General features: G+C 41.6%; 4 protein-coding genes across 6 annotated transcripts in view; 3 read left to right on the top strand and 1 right to left on the bottom strand.

The window, feature by feature from the left end:
* The window catches only part of LOC146464792 (stress-70 protein, mitochondrial-like), a 10445-nt gene extending 9438 nt beyond the window's left edge, over window positions 1-1007 (top strand). The window contains exon 17 of the mRNA XM_085129629.1: window positions 24-1007. Coding sequence (XP_084985755.1) covers window positions 24-122 — 99 coding nt within the window. The 3' untranslated portion in view covers window positions 123-1007. The remainder of the gene's footprint in view (window positions 1-23) is intronic.
* Window positions 1008-2554: 1547 nt separating this feature from the next.
* On the top strand, window positions 2555-21592 carry LOC146464793 (uncharacterized). Of its 3 annotated transcripts, XM_085129612.1 has the most exons (9): window positions 2555-2714; window positions 6136-6255; window positions 6524-6631; window positions 7147-7320; window positions 8430-8600; window positions 9683-9853; window positions 18846-19019; window positions 19561-19884; window positions 20342-21592. In XM_085129612.1, the coding sequence occupies exons 1-9, from the start codon at window positions 2651-2653 to the stop codon at window positions 20851-20853; spliced, it is 1818 nt and encodes a 605-aa protein (XP_084985738.1). In that variant the 5' UTR covers window positions 2555-2650; the 3' UTR covers window positions 20854-21592. The 3 variants fall into 3 exon arrangements, with proteins under 3 accessions (XP_084985738.1, XP_084985740.1, XP_084985739.1); XM_085129614.1 differs by lacking the exon at window positions 9683-9853; XM_085129613.1 differs by lacking the exon at window positions 8430-8600.
* Window positions 11925-18038, top strand: LOC146464794 (trypsin-like). Its single transcript, XM_085129616.1, has 5 exons — window positions 11925-12634; window positions 14342-14441; window positions 14603-14767; window positions 15842-16114; window positions 16791-18038. Exons 1-5 carry the CDS (start codon window positions 12548-12550, stop codon window positions 17276-17278), a joined length of 1113 nt encoding a protein of 370 aa, XP_084985742.1. The 5' UTR covers window positions 11925-12547; the 3' UTR covers window positions 17279-18038.
* Window positions 21286-23644, bottom strand: LOC146464795 (trypsin-7-like). Its single transcript, XM_085129617.1, has 2 exons — window positions 22962-23644; window positions 21286-22524 (listed from the first exon to the last, which is right to left on the bottom strand). The coding sequence occupies exons 1-2, from the start codon at window positions 23332-23334 to the stop codon at window positions 22028-22030; spliced, it is 870 nt and encodes a 289-aa protein (XP_084985743.1). The 5' UTR covers window positions 23335-23644; the 3' UTR covers window positions 21286-22027.
* Window positions 23645-23809: the final 165 nt, after the last annotated feature.

Raw genomic sequence — 23809 nt, forward strand, 5'->3', positions numbered from 1 at the left:
TCTCCTTGGTTACTAACTTTTAGATGGCCTCTGAGAGAGAAGGAGGAGCCAGCTCAACTTCAAGTAGCGAGCAAACAGGAAGTGCTGAAGAAGAAGAGCAGAAAAAGAAAGAAGAAAACTAAATTATTCAACTTGCTCTCCACGATCACAGCCCTACAAGAATCATTATTTCTTTCTCAAGGACACAAAGTTATCTACAAGTTTGTCTTCGTTGTGGATTCATGGATGGCTGTGATGCTGTGGGCACTTCTGCAAATAATTATGATATCACAAACCAAGAGGAACTCGTTGCAAGTGAAATGTTGCAAGCGGGATTTACATAAACAATGTTTTGGTGCTATTGCCTTGCTTTATAAACAACCGTGTTTGATATTGTGGGAGAGGAGATGGTGAGCTGTGACTTGAAATGTCCTGTCCCCTCTCCCCACCCCTCATAGGCGTAGGAAACTTATGATTGCTCTCCAGTCTCTGTAGTTAATTGCGCTGTACATGTATTTAGTGAAGCATTCACCGTTACCAGACTATGTCATGGATTAACATTTTGCTTACGCCAAATTTGTGAAAGAAGTGCACTTGTAGTGTATGGGCAAAAGCTTGCGTGGTTCTACGGTTGAGTAGCTGAAAGTACTTGTCTTGTGTATTGCATAGTGCATGTATAGGAGCAAAAGGAAATGCTTAAGTACATCTGTACGTGCAAAAGCCGCCAGTAAACTTGACGTGTGTCTGTGGCGCCTAAATGAAACACGTGCCGCGTTTATATATGAAAAATGCGTCCCCGAAACAAGTGCATTTCATTTCATTGGAATTTTATTGGGTTGTTTAATGCTTAAGTACCAGTTGTGCATTCTGGACAGGAGGACAAAGTATCTTCCATTTGTCTTAGTGTGTTTTCTCTATCCTAAGCATTGATGGTGAGCGCTGTTAAAAATGGTTTTCGGTGTAAAGTGGCAGAAAGAAGTTTTTAATTTCAAGCTTTATAAATAAAGAAAATGTGTACCAAAGAGAAAGTTCTTGGCCTCCATCTGCTTTTGTGATTTCTCTGAAATTCCCCACTGCAGTTACTATGAGGAGAATGGTGTGATTGAGGATTGTGGGATCATCAGGGGTTGTAGTTCCTGTAGTTCGTGTAGGGAACAAACGAGCTGGTCAATTTTCCCACGATGCAGTTGAAAAAGACGTTGATTTCCTCTTTTATTCTAATAAAAGGTTATTAATTTTACGCCAACTGTAAATGTCGGATACTGAAGCCCTTTCTTTCGCTCGGTAGACCTACCATCTCATTTATGTCCTCCTGAGACGTAGTTAATCAAGAATTTTTTGCCTTTGCTGGTGAACTTATCATTCAAAGGAAGTGACAGTATTGTGAGGTGAAATCACGAGGCCGAGGCCGTCAAATGTCAGGGGTAGAGTCGGGATGGACACTGTTGAAAAGTACCAGGCTAATGCCCGCAGGTGTGGGGGGGCAATCCATCTGAACCCTAAGATTTTTTGTCAACCTTTCTCAGTGTTGTTTAAAATGACAATCGTAGATTTGTAGCACGCAATCCTGTCAAAAACGTCTTAGTTTTAGTGGTTGTAAAGAATAAGAAGGGGTGGGGAGAAGAGGTAACTTTTTGGGAAATTGAGAAAAATCAAATTTGGGGTTTGATAACAGACTAATACGAAAAAGTCCGCTACCAACCTGATATACCACGCGTTGTTAGCAGGCTGTCGGAGTGTCAACCCACGTTATTATATTTCACGTATGTTGCCCATTTAAGGTTTCATGGTGGGTAGGTACAATCTTTGTTTTATCCAAAAAGTTCGATTTCCCACGTTCCCCTTTTTTATTAGCTTTAAAACGGTAAATAGGTTTGGGTACTTTACTAAAACTGGGCTCCTGCTTGCAACGCCGTCAACAAGAAATTCGCAAGCGCATTTGATAATCGTTTGTGGTATAGCTTATCCACCGAGTTTCGACAAACCCTTGCCGGTTATGAGGACGAAATTAACCAACGAGTACGACTTTGGCGTCTCAAACCATTCACTCAAGTAACTTTCTGTACCCCATTTTTTGAGTAAAGATTATAACCGTAATAAGTCGTTTTCAGGTCACGTGACCAGAATGTGATACAAATTTTTTTGGAGAATTAATAAAGATACCGATAAAGTTTCACGGAGATTGGACAAATGCTTCCCTTCAAACTGAAAATATGCTTAATTATTAGGCAGGTCAAGCCTTATACAAATTACATCTTTTTTGTTGCTTTTGATGACACCTGGAAAGGCCTTTATAATTCCGTATTTTGATGATGTCCATATGTTTTAAAACAGCCAATTAAGGAAAATACGTCACGTGATATGATAAATATCAAAATATCTTTAAAAAAGGTAAATGAGGAGTGCCACATTAAAAGATGGAAGATACGCAGGCACTGTTGTATTAAAGATTTTAATGCCAAACGTCTTCAAAATTTTGGAGTATAAATGTTCCCCATTTTCAAAGCGCATCAGTTTCGCCATGGGAGTTCAATGACTTATTGACGTCACTGACGGCCAGAAAGACATAAAACAAACAGACAGCTTAGCCAAAAGCCATTCTTCACGAAACTCTGGTAGTTTCAGCAACGAAAACGATCTTTCGTCAGTCCATCCAAGTCGATTTTAAGCCATGAAGCTTCCTTTCTTCTCAGCGGCTTTAATCATCTACATTTGCTGCTGGCTGCAACACGCAAGTAAGTATCCCAAGTCAGTTGCAGCATTATTAAACGAGGACGTAGACAGCCAGTCAGTAAGCAGTTTGGAGTTAGAAATTCATGTTTGCGCTGCTGGCCCTAAATTATGCCTTCTTTTAAGCTGCATGCTGGTTTTACTAACACCAGAAGTGCCGAAATTGCGAAATAATGTTCGTTTGCGCAAAACTCTTGAAAGCGGAGATCGCATGAATACAGTGTAAGAGATGGTAGAAGAGTCTCGATTGTTCATTGAAGACTAGGATCTCATTTCTGTGGTAATTGATTCTTCTGGCTTGGTTATTGGTATACCGAAGGTATACATTACTTCTGCCGGATTACGTGTTTTAGTTTTCAGAGCATAATAACATGTGTAGGGGTCAACTGGGAGATAAGTGTGTTGTGGGGGAGGGGTGGAGGGAGGGGAACAACAAAAAACAACTTCGCGTGATTTAGTTTCTTTCGCGCTTGTGAAAGAACTGACAGTGGTGGCCAGTTACTGCTACCATGATGCTCTTCGGACCGTGTCCAGCCACTACTGATTTATTTTAGAGATGGGGATCGAAATGGGTACCTGCTATCGACGGGTTCGAGACATGACCTCGCGCGTCTCCCAACGCTATCGGATAACCAGATGCGTCAACAGTCGCCCACGGATCACAACTGAGCTGGGATCCTGCTGCGCAAGAAAATATGAGAAAATGATCTTTCCCTCATTGCCCTCTCTAATGATCGCGAGGAAGAGCTGATGTATTCATCTCAAATGTTTGCATACAATGACTATAAATAGAACACAGCTGTGAGAGCAGAAAATTTTTGTTCCCGTTTCTCATTTAGACTGCAGTCCTTTTCTGGATAGTCGAAAGGACGCGCGAAATAGCTGAGCGCGAAGAAACTGGAGCGAACGAGCGGAGAGGGTGGGGAGACGGTGCACACATGTGAATGTCTAATTTTCTCGTTAGACAAATAATTCTTAACGTGCTTCATTCATTGGTGTGACGAAATTGTGGAATTAGCTTCCGGGAGAAGACAGAACTTAACTCTGCCCGGTAATATAGGTTTAAAGGAAATTGTGCAAATTGTGTATCGTGTACATGTTACTTATGATATAAATATTTCTCACTTAAACTAGCCTCCTTCTTTACATCCGCGGCTAGGTCGACATCACACCAACAATACAGAACAACAGAACCCCGTTAATTGAGTCTTGCGACCGTCGGACGCAAGCAGGAGGGCCACCAAAATCAACAGACGTTCGTGAGACACGGACGGTAACCGGAAGTCGAATATTTCCTTTTTTGGAGTGGTTTTGCTCCTTACGACGGGCAGGAAAAACTCTTGTTGATAACTGTGACGTTACAAACGTGAAGTCGTGAAAACGCTCCGAAAAGGGAAAACTGATTTAATTGCCGTCGTTGCCGTCCGTTACTCAAAAACGTCCGTGCTTAAGTTCGCTACTGACTCGTCGCTATTATCATGGTCAGACATACAGACCATGAGAATAAAGCAAATGATCTCCAATAATAAAAATAAAAAACATCTTTGAAAGAAATTCTCCCAACTAGTAGCCTCCCTCACAGACGCTCTTTTGGCTTGTCACGCAATCTTTACGTGACGAGCCAAGAGACTAGTACATGTAACATGAGAAGAATTGTATACTGTTTTGGAGTTTACAAAGGCGACGTTCTCCTGTACAACCAGCTTCACTTCAGGTTATTGGATTGATAATAGAAGCCTATATCCCAACCCAAATCCGAAAATCGTGTTGTAAGAGTTGTATTAAATACTCAGTGAACAGTCCGAACTAAGAAATTGAAAAAGTCGGTTAATAGTTGTTACCTGCCTGTTTATTCTTCTGAAAGTAAGAATTAGCTGCTAATCCTTCATAGAAAAACAAAGAGTGTATGTTAGCTCATCTTATAATTAAAGAGAGCGCTTCATGGCCATATTAGTTTTATAAATTGCGCGGGAAAACTGAATTAGTAATTTTGAGGTGTGGTTGATTTAAAAGATCACAAGTTTATAATTTTCGGTTTCGGTTGTAAGGTCTAGCCTGGACCGCAGACGGAATCAACCACCGGTATGGGCCCTTTACAACTGAAGACCCGTTTAAACGGTTTCAACATTTACCCAACATTCGTTCAACAACAGGTGAACGGATCCTGGGCAATTCGCAAATGTGGGATAAACGGAGTGTTCAAACTGTTTCAACGCCATTCAACATTTTCAAGAATAAAGAAAATGTCGAATCGATGTTGAATGAAAGTTTAAACCAATTTTAGTTTGATTCAACACTCTTTCAACGTTCTTTTATGCTTTCAACAATGTTGAACGACCTGTTCAAACGCCCCCGAAATTTGTTCAACAACTGTGTTGAACGTATGTTGAAGCAAATGTTGAAACCGTTTAAACGGGCCTTAACGGTCACATGATACAAAAAACACCTTGCTGAAGAACAAGCTACGCACTGGGACATCCAAAACAAAGAAAATTCAAATTTGACTGGATGAAGTCGCTTTGCGGGTTTGGATGTCCCAGTGCGTAGCTTGCTCTCTAGCAAGGTTTTTTTTTTGTACCATGCGACTGTTAGCTGCAAAGGACCCATTGATTCCGTCTAGTACGGCTAAGGATAGCAAGGCTGTCAGACGAATTCTATGGATATACAAAATTTCAGTAAAAGAATAAGATTAGTTTCAAACTGACTTGATCTATTCAATAAATTACGTTTTTTTCCGCTTCATTAAATATTCCATAATTCAACAGCTTTTCAAAGTATTGTTTGTTAATAACCGCCACATTAATAACGCGGAGCTAACGGTCCAAGTCTGATTTTTTTCCTGTGTGTCCGTTTACAAAGTTGTCAGCCATGTTATTTACTGCGTTTTTAAGACAGTTTTTAGTTCTACTCGTTGTTGGACAAGGTTATTTTTCGAGGACAAGTAAGTGTCATGAAGTGTAACATCCATATTTTGGGAATTTTAACGGTTCTTTAATTCCCCGGGTGCACTAACTGTTCTTGAAGTATAAACTTACAACGAAACATGCAACGAATTTGATCATTGAGAGTGCTCAATTGACGACACAGTTTACGGTAACATAGAAAGAACAGACTCAGATGAACAAAGCAAATTCAAGTGTCCGTGTGCAAAGCCAATATTGGTCTAATTATCGCAAGCGACACTCAAATAAAACCAGGATTATTTAGATGGAAACGCTTTATTTTACAATATGTCTCGCATCAGTGGGCATCTAGGTACGCTAAACAAAAGGATGGGTGGCAAAATGTTTTATACGCGAGGAGTTAAAATATGGCTTTTTCCCAGTTCCGCTTTCTACTATTAGGTTTATTGGCATCCTGACCTCTGTTTTTCTTAACAATACAGTTTGGATTCTAAAGGACTGCTGATGGTTTTTCCATTAACAGGCGCAAGCTGTGTCGACAGAAACCGGTTTTGTGCAGACTGGGCAAGGAGGGGAGAGTGTCGGCGAAACCCCCAATATATGAATTTAAATTGTCTGAAGAGCTGCGGCTGCGGTAACGCCGGTAAGTTAAGAACAACTGAGAAATACTAAAAGCTAAGAATTAACTAAGAAATTTTGTTTCAGTGAGGAAAGATTGTTCATCAGGGGAAATGAGAAGTAAAACCGTAAAACTCATCACACTCTTCATTCCTTTTCTCAATACCCGTTTATTCAGCTCAGTTGGATGTTCCATTGTTGATATTCTAGGAGCTTAGATGAAGCTTGTGACAGCCTCCACTAACCGTATAATTGCTTTTGACGTGCACTGATGACCCTGCTGTTTGTTTTAGGTTGTGTCGACAGAAACTACAACTGCAACTACTGGGCCCGCATTGGGGAATGTGTGCGACGTCCAGCATATATGCGTCCCAATTGTCGAAAAAGCTGCCGCTTATGCCGTAAGTTGAATACTGACATTTCGTTTGTTTGTGTTTTTGATTTATCATTTCAGTCCATTTGTCAGACTTGCTTGTTTTGTTTTGTCCGTCCTTTAGTTAAGTTAATTTTAAATATAAGTTGATTGCGTTCTACATTAGCTATGATGGACATCAAAATAAAAAGTGCATTCGCCTTTGCAATATGGGGAAAACAACCCAAAATTATCGTGCAGAAAGCCCGTACGCCCCGAGAAAAAATAATGCTCTTCTTAAACACCTAAGCGAACTGGCGAGCTGTTCACTGAAAATTCTTTCTATCACTGAAAATTTGAAATGGGCTTTCTCGAGAATGCTGCAGAGAAAAAGCAAGTTACGAGAATTAAAATACGCGTTAACTGTGCTTGGTAGAAAGTAGTGGGTAGAATTTTCTTCAAGGAAATATTTTGTGTAATTAAAAGTCTTTATATATGTTTGTGGCCACATGCAACATAGAGAAATGCAACTACGTTTTCTCCTTGCTTCGCTCTCATCAACAGCTGTGAATGGAAACTGGGGAGCCTGGGGCAGATGGTCCGCGTGTACAAGGAGCTGCGGAGGTGGATCCCAGAGAAGAAGCCGGACGTGCTCCAATCCTGCCCCACGAAATGGAGGCCGTTCTTGCGCAGGTTCCCGTACTCAAACAAAAAGATGCAACATTTCACCATGTGTGGGTAAGCAAGCCAGACCTTTTATTTTATGATGATGATGATGATGATGATGATGATGATGATGATGATGATGATGATGATGATGATGATAATAATCATAATAATAATATAAGTAAGTAAATTATGATCATCCGGGCGAGTGTATTCCTGAGAAGGACTGTTTGAGGTGACTTTGACCTGAGCGGAAGTCATCTTCAGAGTCAAGTGAATTGTGGAACGTCAGTGGGTGGTATATGTGTCTCTGGTTGTTAACCTGATTGGTCAATGAAGTCGAGATGTTATTAGTCGTTTTTTCAGTAAGCAAAATAATAATAGCATTATTATCTATAATAATAATAATAATAATAATAATAATAATAATAATAATAATAATAACAATGATAATGATAATGATAATGATAATGATAAAAATAAAAATAATATGATAATAATCATAAAAATGTTCAGTCGCGCTAGTTAAAATTCCACCCATAGAAAACTTTAGGATATCATCGGTTATTGGCAGTGGGTCTTTCTTTATACCTCAGCTCATTAAACCTGCATGCATTCTCGTTCCTGCTCGTATTCCGTGCATTTTGGAAGAGGCGTGTGCAATTTTCTTGACTTATTCCCACGCCAGGAACTAAGAGAAAACTGTGTGCTAACATTGGCAATTGGAAATCCAGCAACATGAGTGAGCATTCGAAGAGTGGTAATGTTATCCATCAGAAACTAGACACTGGCATGCCATCTAACTGTTGTTCTAACGCACTGCCATTCCAAAAGTCTCCAAAGACTCTACGAAACTTTGCGAGGACCACTTGAACATACAGGAGCAATTTGTAGTTGGATGTTTGTGTAGATCAGGACCAGAAAGGGACTTTATACAACAACTAAAAGGTGCAAGGCCTAATCGAACAGCTGCAGATTTTTTAAATAAACTTGCCTAATATTTTTCGTGAGACAAAATTAACCTTTACCCGGACCTAAAAAATCACCTTTACATTTCATTTCAAGTTTTATTCTCGTCATAGTTTTCTTGGTGTTGTGCCTTGAAGATGATCATGAATTAAAAATGGATAGCTTCTCGGAACTGAATTTTTTCTTTTTTCTTTTTTTTTTCGTTTCGCCAGTCAATGGCAACTGGGGATCATGGGGGAAATGGTCCGCTTGTTCTAAGACTTGTGGAGGCGGTTATTCAATACGAACCAGAACTTGTTCTAACCCAGCCCCTCGAAAAGGAGGCCGTCCCTGCCAAGGATCGCGCCAGCAGACCGTTAGTTGTAACAGTCAGCAGTGCCCAGGTAATAATTCGTAGATAAGTGGTGAAACTTTCAGATAGTGGTTAATTACATTCAGTTGACAGCAATCTAGTACCCAGAGCCCTCAGGCTCTTTGGCCTGTGGTTAGTTACCAGTAATGACTCTGAGGTACTGGAATTTTTCACCGCAGGATTTCTGCATTTAAACAATGCAGGTCGCTTTTACGGGGCAGCCAATCAAAAACTTTAACGAGAAAGACTCAAGCTCGTACCCAAGACCAACGGCCAACCTCGTTCCCACAAGAGGAGAGACCCTGGGAACGAAGTTGGTGGGTACGAGATTGAGTTAACAAAGAATGTCGTCAATATTTTATATTCTCACAAAAACTTCGGTTAGACTTTTGTTTCAAAAACTTACTCCTGTATTCAGCTTCTCTCAAAGCTGTTGTCATCAGATATACTTGTTGCGAGCAGTAATTACCGCTCTGGACAGATGACGTAGTTCAAAAATTCCACCCTGTGTTGGGTTCATTACATTAGTCTTTTTACTCCGCGAAACAGCACTTGACGAGCCCAAAGGAGCGACTTTTACGAGAAACAAGTGACGAATAATACTGAGTCAAACGGACGCCATTAGTCGAGAAAAAGTGTTAAGGGGATGTCGCTAAATCAAGCGAAACGTATTGTTTGGGCCAAGAAAACTGTCCGCAGTAACAAGGTGTTCATGTTAAACGGCTTTCCATCCAGCGCAGTTCGACTTTCATAGGGTCGATTAACAGTCGCTGTTGGGGAAAAGGAGTCCCGGCTTTTCCCCGAAAGAACGCAAGGAATACCTTAATACGGGAACCGAAAGAGCAGCGAAAGTGGAGCGTCGGTTCAACTGTATTTGAAAAAAGACACAGGCACACTTAAGAATAGGAGTTATTCTTCGGTTGTACAAGCAAACTTTAAACCCACTGAGGTGCGAGGGTGGGGTTGAGGCTTGCTTGCAGGCTGGGATGTATTTGGGGGTGGACATGCTCCTTTTAATTTCTTACGTCCGTTACTGTTTTCTTCATGTTGTTCCATATGGTAACGACGAACACCATCTGATATGTTTCACTTTATGATTGACTTGCCCTATAGTCGATGGTAACTGGGGATCATGGAGCAAATGGTCCGTTTGTTCTGCGATCTGTGGAGGTGGTAAAAAGAAAAGGACCCGAACATGTTCCAACCCAGCCCCTAAGTATGGGGGACGTACCTGCCAAGGGCCCAACCAGCAGACGGAAAATTGTAACACGTGGCAGTGCCCAGGTAGGGATTGCATCAGTTTAGTTAAGTTGGTTAGTATTTTAAACTGACAGCGCCATCCTATATTCTCACTACGGACGTTCCACTCCAATAGTTGGCTGTATGCTATTAGGGGTTTGAGGCAACCTCGTTCCCAGGGCCTTTTCCCTAGCTTAACCCAAGCTAGGGAAAAGGCCCTGGGAACGAGGTTGGGTTTGAGTGGCACAGGATATTCTGCTGGCGATAAGGTCACGTGACAATGTTCGGAGAGGTCGACTTTTTTCCGTGATTCATTCTGCTAGGAGAAACAGTATATCAATTCGTTTGGCTAGGGTAGACGTAAACATTCACAAGGTTTGTTGGGACACGGGCATGACACCTGTAAGTGATTGAGCCCTCGTAATGACTTAAATAAAGTCACAATCTCACAATTCAACTCTCATCAGTCTTCCGAATATCACTCCCAGCCGGTGCTACCATTATTCAGTGTTGAATAAGAGTAGCGTAGGTCCTGGGACCGGCTCGATTCTTCAGACCCTGACCCTATTTCATACCTAGCCTTTAAACTTCAAAACCATTTTTGAACCAGGTCTCTCGATTGCTGATACCCATTTCTGTAAAATCCAAACACGTTTTCAGACTTTCGGACTAAAATCACTAAAATCTAAACCCATTTTCAGTCAAAAACGGCTCAAGAACCATACCCTACAGGGCCACACATACCTATATAGCTCATATAGGGGAGTATCCTTCCCAACTTAACGAACTGGCTGCTGCTTGGCTAATTGGGAAATTGGTCAGTTAGCTTAGCAGCTGGCTCCCTGGTGGGCTGCCTGCCATATCATAGTTGTAGGTTAGTTGGAAGGATGGTTGATAGCCTGCGTAGAAAACGCGTTCGTGGGGTTTTAAAGAGAGTGCGTTTTTCGCTTTCTGACCGAGCGGAATTCCTACTCAGTTTTTTTTCGCTCTCGCGTCAATTTCCGCCCGGTCCAGCATAACCTAAAAAAGAGAAGAAGGCTGATCGAAGGTTAGGCCCAACCGCGAAAAACGCACAAAAACCCTACGCAGACTAGCTGTCTGCAAGATAAGGGATTGCCGGCTGTCAATATGGAGAACATCTTTATTATTGCTGTCATCTCTTTTTGGAATTGACCATACGGTACGTCCGGGGCGGAGGGAAGGATAGAGGGGGGTGGGTACTTGGCCGAATCCTGCTTTGGTAGTTGCTGCCCCTCCCCCCTCCTCCCACTATCCTTTTTAAGGCATTGATTTTCATACCATATTTAACAAATGGTACACTTTGTTATCATGTTTCGGCCCCTTTTCAGACGGTCCCAGTATGGAGCTGCAGTTCGTTACGCGTTGGCTCGATTTCACGTGTAATGTTTACAGATTGGTCTAGAAAGTCTTTTAACGATCTACCAATTTAAGACATCGTTTCACGTTAAACTCGAACTATTTTCAAATAGGATATCCCGCCCTGAAAACCAGTGAGTCCAAAGCCCCACCGGGACCACATGGAATTAGAAGAGTGCAATCAGTTTAATGGCCACTTTCTCTGAATGGTCAAAACGAGATGAGTTTTAGTGGTATGAGTCGTTAAGGCGTTTGCCCTCAAAATATAAATATCACTGTTCTGTGAGAGGACGGTAATTTTTTTGTTCAAAGAAGTTTCTTTGCCTGTTATGTTTTGATAGCCTCTTTCAGTCTAATCAGTATAAATAGGTGAATGTCAAGACCTTCCCTCGGGCCAAAATTCCTTGATATTATATTACTCGAAAAAAGTTCAAAATATTTTTTGGTGCCTGGAATACTTGACTTCCAGTGGTTTGCCTGATTACCGACAAATTCGTAAATACACGGAAGCCTTAAAATAAACATTGATCTATAGCAAAAAAAAGGCCGTATAGTCCACTCTTCGTTTGTGTTTCTTCAACTGTGTCTCCAAACTCATCCTTTTACTGACAATTCTGAATTTTTGCCAAATGTTTTTTTAACAAATTGCTTCGTTTTTAAAGTGTCATTTTTCTCATCTGTGAGCTTCTGGCTGAGATCCGATGAGCTGTGCTGTGTTTCCTGAGGAGAATTGAAAGAATGATGCAAATATCATGCGGTTTGAAGTGACCCACGCGTAGACACAATGGTTAACATGCACGATCTCTTGGCGACAATTCCGACATCTCAGCTCGCTCCTCGCGCGACCTTCAGTATTGTTTCCTGAGGAGAAGTGAAAGATTTTATAATACAAAATCATGCGGTTTGATGGGACCCACACGTACACGATCTCTTGGCGACAAACCTGACATCTTAACTCGTTCCGCGTACGACCTTCTTGTTCTCCTTTAAAAATACTAAAGGATTTCTGGATTAATTCTGATGACGCATCCAGAGTCGTTTTAAACTTGGCACATGTTGTTGTTGTTGTTGTTTTTTTTTTTCGGAACAGTCTGCTGAAAATTGATCGAATTCCTTTTCGCATCCTGGTGTTAGTTCCTGCGGCTCTTCGGTTTCCTGGGAAGTCTGGCACGTTCCACTTGTCAGCACCTCGTCAGTTCACAACGGGACTGACCGGTTTTTGAAAGGCGACCACGAGGGATTTTATCTAGTCTCCACCAAGTTTCATTTGCGTTTCACGTTAGTAGTTGGCGGTTCGTGGAGTAGCTTTAAGTTGAAGTGTCAAGTTAAAATCGTTGAGGATAAGAAGAAACCAAAGACAAGATGACTTTCGTTTTCAAGATCAAGATATGTCTGGTTGCTTTGTTCAGCTTCGTTCCTTTGACGCGAAACGGATGCCAGGCAACACGGGTAAGCTGAAATTTGTCAGTTTTCTTGAACAATTTAACTACGATTCTAAAGACGTTTTTTATTAACTTGTTTTAGAGGAGGAAGTTTAGTTTCAAATCTCACAAGTAAACTAGATGTTGTTGATAGTTTTTCGCGTTCTTTGGTCTCGTAAGCGGTGTGAACACCCTTGTACTATTGTGTCGTAACACCAGAATTGAGAAACACACTGCTGGCCTGGCCCTATGCGGAAACGTCAGAGTATCGCGTGTTTCCAATTTTTCGAACTAACTCGAACTTTTCCTTATCTCAAACAGTTTCGTGTTTTCCGTGAAGAATTGAGCCATCGGGTTTCCAGTGCTTTCAGCCAAAATCGGTATTTACCTAAATTGATGCTAAATATTTTGTTCATCAGGTCATCCATGGTAGTCTGAAAATACTTTAAATCTCTAAGACAAGCAAGCTACACTTGTTTGTTTGCTTGTTTTTGTTTTGTTTTTTTCTTAACAAACACTCGCCATTAGTGATACGCACAATAGATAAGTAAAACATACATCAAATTTTTTAACACTTACTGTGTGTCTGGCATGAGGCTAAATTCCACACTTCCAAATTGTATAACTTCCTTTCTTGCTGTGTTTGGCCCCAGGATATCCTGCTCCATCCAGTTTTCCTTTATTTTATCACTTTATTTGCATTTAATTTCGAAAATCTAATTGTATGAAATGGTTGGGCAAATAATTATTTGGATATGACGTGCTTGTTGGTCATGGTATGTGTCGATTCCACGGTAGCCATTTTGACATAAATGTCTTCCCAAGATTTGCAAGATAATGACGAAGTTCCCACAATGTGTGACGTCATTGTTTCATGTTGCCAAGCCTGTCAATTATCCATTTTTGCCATGCTGTCCATTCTCTAAGATCTTTGCCTTTGCGCAAACACCACTAACTACGTATACTTTCTCCAAGTTTCGTTACCTAAGCAATCTAGGGAGAGGATCCGGAGGGGCGAAGGGGGGGGGGGTAATGGTGGTAGGGGAGGGGGATTCCGTAACCCCTTTCAACATATTTCAAATCTGCACTTAGTCTACAAAACATAAAATGTGCCCATACTAAAGGATGACTGCATAGCTTGTCTTTGGTTGATACATTTATATCATACTATTGATGCTGATGAAATTGGAAAATGTTAGTCAACTGAAACAAGAGAACAATGCTGAAAGATTTCCTCGAAATAAATTTCAATATTGCACGCAAAATAATCGTTGTACAGAATTCATATCGCATAAAGTACCAATAATCGCACAAGTATTTTCTGGTATTTTTGTTAAAGGTAACATTTGGATCCATCCAATCCGAAATTCCTGGAGCCACCCTTGTTTACTCTTTGAAGAACTTAACAAAAAGCCTACAAACAGGATTTACAGGTTTCAATTTAGCAACCTAAGCGAAATATCACACAAGGGTCCAAGCATAAGAATGCATACAAATACTGAGAAACGGAAGTGTGGTCACCGAAGGAACAAAAAATATCTTCCTTGTTCTTGCCTCGGAAGTAAAAAGACATGGAAAGAAATATTCATACATGAGAAGCTGAAAGTAATATGTTGACCATGTTTTGCCTGAGGCTTCTTCATTGCCATTCAGCCTAGCTTTTGCTGCCCATACGGGCATCATTTACGGCTCGTTTTTCAAACCTTTTAATAACTGTAGTAACTCTTCTTTTCAGACATACTGGACTGGATCAGAGGAGTACGGCTTTCATGATCCAGTTTATAATGGCGATGACGATGATGAAGACGGAGATGCTGATGAGTTCTCAGGCGATGGTAATGATGTAGACTGTATTAACTACGTCGTTTAGTTCGAAATTTATGGTTTCATTTGAAGTTATAGACGTGTACTCTTAGCTGATAACTGTCTCATCGACAGCCCAATCTAAACGTTACCAGATTGCAGATCAGTGTTCTAACGCTGACTCTCATTGCAGTGGTGCACGGTAACTGGGGATCTTGGAACTCTTGGAGCAGTTGTTCTAAGACTTGTGGAGGACGAGAAAAGACGGCGAGGCTACGATACTGTATTGACCCTCCCCCGGAGCATGGGGGTCGCCCTTGTGAGGGCTATGGAATTCAAACAAGGGAGTGTAATACGGGTAAGATTTGTTATCTCTAAACGAGTGCCTAATTTTCGCATCTTTAAATTTGTTTGTTATTGAGTTATAATATCCTTTTTCGGAGTAGTTCTTATGACTGCAGCAAAGGTATCAAGAATAGTGCCAACATTTTAGTCTTCACACAAAGACTAAAACAAAAACGGATTGACATGTTGTCAAGCGTTGATAAGCTCAAAACTTAATAAATTTCCAAACCCTGGAGCAGCCCTTTGCCAACTTGAACGGCAAGTTAACTTTAGTTAAACAAATTTGACAATACGAACTTTCTTACACCCAGTTATATTAGTTAGCCGGAATCGGCGCTAAACGAAAATCACGAATTAATTTGCAGGAAATCCTTTTTAGGGCAACATTTCGAGCGGGCATATACCAACGGGAAAAAGTACTGAGGGGATTGTTACAAATAACAATTTCTGTTGCAACGTCGTGTTGACGAGACTCGTGAGAGCAATGGACTGTAAGTTTCAAAGGACTTGGAACAGGCTGCAACGAATCTTTCAAAAAGTGGAAGATATTGTTTATGTTTCCTGTAACTCGCGCAACACACAATGTTTTGCTTCTAGGCAAAATGTGAAGAAGAGGTGTTGTGGGCGTTATAAGTTGCAGGAAAATTGCCTCTTGTGACAGCTCCACCTCGAGAGCAAAATGTGTCGACATTGCGTTTCGTCGTCAAAAGATAAATATCTTGCTCCAACTAGTGTGCAAAATTAAACTTGTCCAATTATGGCAGGTCAGTCATCGTCAAAATGCCAGTTCGGTCAAACAAAAAGTTTTCAATTTGTGTCGACTAGTGATTACATTTATCCAGAGCTTTCCTTTCCTTACAATGACTTGCGCTCACTTTGATCCATAAATCTCGAATTCACACACAAGCTAGGCAAGTTTTCACCATTTAGCCACCCAACGCAAGTAGACGTAAGGTGTTACTTTAAAAAGTTATTCAGTAGAAGCAAAGCACAATTTGTGTTAAGGTTAATACAAGAGGGCTATGTGTAACTTGACATTATCACTTCCGTTGTAATTTATCAAGATTTCTTCTTTTTATTAAACAAGGTAAACCTAAGTTACCATCAAGCCGTATAGTTGGTGGCAGAGTTACAAAAATTCAAAACTGGCCGTGGCAAGTTGGGCTCCAGTCAGATGACAGTGGAGGAATCTTCTGCGGCGGCTCCTTACTCAATCGAGAGTGGGTGATAACCGCTGCTCACTGCATTGCAGATCATGTTAGCGGAGGCCGTGATTGCGTGGATCTCAATTCCGGTCAACTTAAGGTTGTTTTGGGAGAATCAGACTCGAAGAAAGTTGAAGGACACGAGATATACAAGGGTACGTATGTTTATTGTTTTCCTTTCTTTATGGTGTTTTCAAGGCTAATCCAGAGCTGTAACTAAGAGCCAACTAACTGGAAAATTTCACCATCTAAAAGAGAATATATTGCCAGCAGAATTTTTGCTGGAAAACAAAGACTTGGGATAATTTTGAAGAAACGCAGTGAGAGATGTTTGGGAAGAGGACCAAAGAATCGCACGCATAAGGGAGGAGAGGAGTGGAGGTATTACCTCCTCCTTTTCTAAGCTCCGTCGCAATAGCTTGTATTTGAAATGTTGTACTTTAGGGCTTAAGGAGTGTTCATTTCTTATAGGGGATGGGAGGGAGAAGTCTTTTGGAATTTTACTCGATCATCCAAATTTATTTTTAATCGCCCCCTTAGAATGTCGTTTTTTAAGGTGACCCTTCCCTCCCACTCTCTCTTTCCCAAAGAAAAAGAAACTGGATTATAATTACATCAAAATTAATAGTTTCTTTTATCACTACTAACAGTTGTTTCAATGAACATTACTTTATAGTCCTTTATTTCTAGCGCAGGAACTCACCCTACTTTTTTATTTGTTGCCTCTCCTCCTCATATCCTACCAGCTCAATCTAGCTAAATTGGAGAAACTACAAATGATTTTGGCATTAAAGGCAAATGTAATAATTTTCTTGTCAATTTTTCATCCAGATGTTTCAAAAATTTGCCTGCATCCACAGTACAACGACCAGACAATGGATTACGACATTGCTCTGCTGCACCTGAGATCGGGTGTCAATTACAGTGACGCTATGAGTCCTGTATGTCTTCCGAGCCCTCGTGGGAATTTCCCCGCCGGAACACAGTGCTTCGTCAGCGGGTGGGGCCAAATCAGCGAGTCCGGTCCGATATCGGATAAACTGCGTGTTGCCAGAGTCCCTATTATTGATCGTGAAAGTTGCAAGAAAATGTACAAACAAAACAAGATCACATCGCGCATGATTTGTGCAGGCTATGAACAGGGCCGGATTGACAGTTGCCAAGGTGATAGTGGAGGCCCGCTTGTGTGCATGGAAAATGGCACGTTCGTATTGGCTGGTGCCGCGAGCTGGGGCTTTGGATGCGCCAATCAAAGGCAGCCTGGCGTGTACACGAACATCGTTCCCCTCTGGTCGTGGATCGACAAGAAGCTGGCGTAGGTCTGGCGCCTTCTTAAACCGTTACTTCTAAAGGACCTGAAACTTAAATTATGCTCTGTAGGGTATAGAAAGGCTAAAGAGTTACTTTAGTGGTTAAACGTTAAGTTTTACAAGTTAGACATTCGTTGAAACGTATTACAAATGGTACCACTGAAAGGTGCTTCTCGGTAGCTTTCACTAAGATTAGTTTCACTTCTCCTCAAAAGAAACACGACATAACTCAAGCTTAGACTCGATATTGCAACAAAGTATCGTTTCGTCTAGGAGTGTCGGAATTGCAGCACCCTTCAAGCTTTTTAGTGATAAATCCCAACCTTTAATCAGTGATTATCGTGTAACTTTGTGTCGGTTATATTCCGCCGAATAGTTCCAGAGTAATTGAATAATTTTACCTGCAGTGAAGAAGCATTCTTACTGTATGCATTCGAAGCTGAATTGGGTAAAATAGTGCAGAGGGGACGCTGACCGAGAGTGCTGATATTTACAAGCATGTTATTTATAGACATTCGCCCAAGATAAAATGAATAGTAGTCATTAAGTTATTGAGACGTAAGGCATGGTATTTTATTGTAGCAGTTGTAACTTTTTTTTACTGTGTCGCGCTTTTCTTAAAGAAAGCATAGGGAATTTTAATAGTCTGATTTATTGGGACTTGTCTTCGCAGAGTAGTTACAGTTTGAAATAACCAATAAACTTTTTTGGAAATGCATTGACTAATTAAACTTATAACACATGTTTCAATAAAAAATATGAAACGGAACTTTCAAATGCACCTGTTCGCTGCTCGCCATGCTTTTCAACTCAGCATTTGGCTGTGGCTTTTTGCTTTGCAAAATACAGTGTAGCCTGAGGCGTGCTTGCCTCCGCTCGCCTGAAAAACACAAAAATAATAACGCCTGTTCTGCATGCTAAGTACAGTGGAGTTTCGAATTTTTGGATTTTTCTTTCCCCACCCTCGTGAGGAAGAAATATGTGGGCTATTTAACGAGCCAAAAGTGGATACACAGACGTCTACGTAATCCTTTGGCAGCTGAACATCACGTGACTGGTACCTTCTTTCTACTTGTGACGTCAATGTGGGAATAGTCGATTATTCTTAAAAAGAAACACCACGTTTTCGTCCTACTTTCCATCCGCGTTACTCCTCTTATTCTATTTACACGTTATAGTTAATTTGCGCTTGAGATGGTCGCGTGATGTCTAGTTGCGCAGAGGACCGAAATCAGAGGTGATTCGGCAATAGTAGGAAAGGAAGTTACTGAGCTTGCACGTTTTCTCATTAAGCATCCTCTTTGCATCATTCACTTCCTTATACTGTATTCCTTACGAACTGCAGGGAGGCACCGGGGCCGGGCTGGGGCGAGTGTAACATAAAGTTAAGTCAACACATTTGACTACAACAGATAGTTCCAGACCCGCACAAGCTTTGTACTAATAAAATTTCAATGGGCAGATAATGCTCTGACGTTTGGCCGCTGTGTATCCGGGAGCCTATATCAACAGGCTACAATGAGACAACGTTGTTTTCATTGTCACCTTAGTTATCGTTGCTAATTTTCTTCTCCAGTTGATGGTGGGTGGGGGGCCTGGAGCCAGTGGAGACCCTGTTCCAAGTCATGTGGCATTGGCGTGGCCCAAAGAATTCGCTATTGTAACAACCCCAGACCTCAAAATGACGGTAGACCGTGTGTTGGCAACAATCAAGAGACAAGACGGTGTTCATTGCGAAGCTGTCCAACAGGTGACGCAAGTGACATATATATAATAGTAGAAAAATGATTGCCGGAAACAATATAAACAAACTAATGATTTGCCTTCTCGAAAATATAACAGATTTAATTTAATTGAAGAAAAGGACGCGAGTAGTTCGGAATTCTCTCGGTTCCATTTCCTTCTTACCACACGCTCCGCACGTCTGAATTATAAATCAAACAATAATTCAGAGGTCAACACCGCGTCAAAACTAAGTTTTCAAGGGTCATTGACAACTGCACTCTGTGATTGGTTGAGTCGAACAAGAAAAATTACATGAAGTCGACATTGAGGGCGCAGGAAAATGTTTAGCATGGTTTAGCAAGCATTATTTCCATTAAGTCGACATTTAAGTGGTAGAAGCATTGGATGACGAATGAAAACAGTTTTGACTGCATGTCGCTCTTACTTAGGGCTCAACCTCTGTATGGTAGATTTAGTTTACTTTTAAAGAGATGGATGACAACATTCCCATTTCGCAACGTTATTTTTTCTTAATTTATTCTTCCTTGACGCTTTTCTTTCCACAGCAACGTCTGTCTCTCCAACAACTTCTGCTCCACCGCCAACCGCTGCTTCACTGAATTGTGGTCGCCCCAAGAGAGGCCGTATAGTGGGAGGCGAGATAGCATCAAATCGAGATTGGCCGTGGCAGGTTGGGCTCCAGTCACTTGACGATGATTTCATTTTCTGCGGGGGATCTCTGATTGATCGGGAATGGGTGTTAACTGCTGCCCATTGTATTGTCCGTAACAACCCCAGTAGGCGAGGCTGCGTAGCGCCAAGTCCCGGATTGCGTGTGGTGCTTGGGGAGTTCGACGTGGAGAACATTGACGGACACGAGGTTAAAGCAAGTGAGTTGATAAGCTTGCTGTTTACACCGAGTAATGTTAAACACAAAACCTTAAAAATGTTCGTTGTATACAGTGCCTTCTTCTGATCATGATCTATTGCTTTTTTGACACTACCAAAAGAAGATAAGTCAAAAGGACGGCCATATGAAGGCTTCCGAAAGCAGAGTAATAGTCCGAGTATGAATATCCGCCAACCTTAAAGAATACTGTACACGCGACAATTTTTCCTGACGAAACGTTGTGCGTGTAGCAGTCCTTTTTACAACCTACATTGCAACAAAGAGTGGCGTTACGCCCGAAGTTGTAACCTTCCGAGCGGAAACTTGAAGAGGAGATTTCGTGCGGGCGAATGAACGAGCAAAAACGTGTTCACATGTTACTGTTAATATGAGGAGCTGCTTGTGAACTATAAATTCCATCCATCTTAGAACTAACGCTCTTTTTGTTTTTCCTTCAGCGATATCCGAAGTGTGCATGCACCACAGCTATGACCACGCCATCTACAACAACGACATCGCCCTACTGCGCTTATCAACTCCCCTTCCGGGCTACAATGAGACAATGAGCCCGGTATGTCTTCCCACCCCCAGCACCAACTTCCCTCCGGGGACCAACTGCTCAGTGACCGGGTGGGGTAAGACGCACCAACACGGCTGGGTCTCCAGTAAGCTCCGTGTTGCTCATGTCCCTATTATTGATCATACTACTTGCAAAGATGAGTACCTGCGACGTACGGGGGATGTTGTTACGGATAAAATGATTTGTGCCGGGTACCAGGAAGGAAAGGTGGACAGCTGCAAGGGGGACAGTGGTGGACCATTCGTTTGCAAGGAGAGGGGCAGATACATACTTGTTGGAGCTACAAGTTGGGGCGTTGGCTGCGCCAAGGCTGGACAGCCGGGAGTTTATACCGATATCAAGGACTTCTTGTCGTGGATTCAAAGTGTGACTTCTCCTGCGGAACCATGAACAATGACTGCTGATCTGTTGCTGTAGAACCATAGTGTAATTTGCCGCCCTACGTTTCATTTAACTAGGGCTTGAAGTGTTCTATCAGTTCTAAGATTATCCCTTATGGCGACACTGTTCACATCGCCGTAGTAATTAGTATTAGTGAACTGTCTAAAATTATTATCAATAGTACAGTAGTTTCCTCTTCAAACGCCGTGCTCTCCTGTAGCCATATCCAATGTTAATATCGGCAAATATTAAACAGATATTAGCGAAGGGTTTCCTCACGCCAGATCTCAATCCTGAAGATGTAATTTATCGATGGGGAAGGGGGACGGCGGATAGGGGATGTGGGATGGAATCGGGAAGAGGAAGATCTGAACTTCCCGCTTCCTTCCTGTTCCCTACCTCTCTTGTCGTCTCCCGCCTCTTTGTGGTTTTGCTGTACAGCTGTAATTGCATAATTTGTACAATTCTGCTTACGATACTATTTCCGGTGCGTCAACTCTCACTTTCCCAATGAAAAAGGAGTAAATGCCAGTTCCCTTTCCTTTTAGCACACTCTTTTAAGTGTTGAACACTCATCTTCAGCAAGTAGGGCTTAAATACCGATCGATATCTAGGGTTAAGCAATGATTCTACGCGTGAAAGTTGTCCAGAGTTTTCCTTCCTGAAAATCGTTTTTATTCCAGGGTTTATAGCACACTTTGTTTCCAGTTAAGCTACTATTTAATAAAGATTTTCCCTTTACTTTTAATTAAGACTTTTTTTTATCTCGAGCGTAAAATAAGCTTACAAAAGCTTTCCCGAGGGCGAGATGAAAACCTCTGTTAACTTTTTAATCTTGGATAAGCGTTCATCGGTTTTCGAACCACCGAGCAGAATATATTGTTTTGGTTGTTGTTATAGCATACGTTTGAATCGGAGTTCTGCAAAAACCTCTGCCACTACGTTTTCGTTAAACATGCCAGCCGTATAAATCCAATTATTTCAAGAAATCATATCACATGTAATCAGCAATTACTTGACGAGGTCAAGTTGCATATGTTAAACAATAATTTCACAAAATCATATGAAACAAATTTACCATTCCTCCACGAAATCATGAAACCTGTTTCAAAAGCAATTCTCAGTTTACAAAATCATGTCTATGTATTAAACACTCCTAGCAGGAAATCTAGTTTGAGCCCCCTTAACTTATAATCCTACTAATCCAAGGAAGATGATATTTCACGTCGGTATATACGCCAGGTTGGCCAGGTTGTGCGCATGCGCTAGCCCAACTAACCACCCCCATCTGCACAAATTTTCCGCTTTCAATTTCCTGGCAGACCAGCGGTCCTCCACTATCTCCTTGACAACTGTCAATCCCACCGTCTTCAAAACCAGCACAGAGCATGCGCGGAGTAATGGTATAGAATGGATATTGCTGTTTGCAATAGCCAAGGGGTTGAAGTGGGAGCTCGGCTTGACGCAGTAGATTTGTGTCTCGTTTGGTTCGCCTTTTCTTGCTGAAACCAGTTACCCAGCAATAGGACCCTGACGGAAAACTTGTTGAACCGGTTGGAAGGCATATGGGACTCATCGTGTCGTTGAAAGCGAGAAGGGGAGCCTCAAAGCGAAGTAGCGCTATATCGTAGTCCAGCGTTATGTGGTTGTAATTGGAGTGCGGGCAGATCTTGGAAATGTCTGAAATATGACACCACGTTAATTCAAATAAACGACTGCCGATAAAAAAAAAAAATATGTGATTATAGGTAACGAAAAACTAGACGCGGAAACAAGCGAAGAACAAAAAGGATCATATTATGCCTAAGTGTGAACAGGGAAATGCTAAAAAGGCGGTCGCTAGCTTCAAGATTTCTGATCGGGAAGCGATGTGAGCAGAAAGGGAAAGGGGCAGGGTTAATATCTACCCAGATTAAATGATAAGAAAACAGTCGTTTCAAATCCTGATCGTTCACGAACTTTCGTTTGGTGAATAGAAATTCATATCGTCAGTCTTAAAAAAATGGGGCGGCTCAACGCTACAAAGCAGATCACTGTTCACGTGGAAATAAATGCAGTAGTGTCAGGTTTTAGACCAGAAAAGGAACCTATTTTACCACCTGACTGATAACACTTACTCTTGTGCACCTCGTATCCATCAGTGTTTCTAGAATCGAACTCTCCTAATATCACTTTAATGTCTTTGCGAGGTACCACACAGCCATTGCTGTCCCCACTTAGGCCATTAAAGAGCCTGTAGACACAGTGAGCTGCAGTCAACACCCACCCCGCGTTGATCAAGGACCCCCCACAGAGTATCTTGTTGTTGTTGAAGAGCTTGATCCCAGTCTGCCACGGCCAGGCGCGAGAGGAGCTGATATTTCCTCGAACGATATAACTGGTGTTTCGCTTACCACAGACCAGCGGCAATGAAGATTCTAATGGATAAAATAAATGTCGCAAAGAGTGGTTATGACGAAATGACTTATGACCAGTTACAACAAAAACCATTTAAAAACAAAGTGCCAATACTAACGTTAAACAAAATTCAACCTCGTTCCAAGGGTTTCTCGTCTTCCCCCGGATCGAGATTGAACAAAAACGCCTGTGACGCGCATCCGAGCGAAGGAAAACCCAAGAGACAAGTCAGGAGTTTTCCTATACCCTACGCGTCTCGAGACACCTTCTTGGTATATGGAACCAGCGAGCGTCATTGGGGTTTTGCCGCCCACTTTCTTCCCCCTGTCAACGCATACTGCCTTTAAACATAAACTTGAAAGTAAGTTTGCCCGTGCATTTAGACAGTGGTGTTTCCTAAAATACAGGATACAATCTGATGACGTAAAGCTTACGTGACAACTGTCGGAGTGTTCGTTTACGGATAGAACCGCGATGAAGACTGGACACTTCGAGTGCGCTCGGTATAGAGGAATTTTTCAAAATATTTTGTGTTAATTGATATTCCTTTTTCGGAAGGCCGATGAAA

Source organism: Pavona decussata, unplaced genomic scaffold (assembly GCF_977016875.1).
Source record: "Pavona decussata unplaced genomic scaffold, jaPavDecu1.1 SCAFFOLD_161, whole genome shotgun sequence".
Taxonomy (NCBI): Eukaryota; Metazoa; Cnidaria; class Anthozoa; order Scleractinia; family Agariciidae; genus Pavona; species Pavona decussata.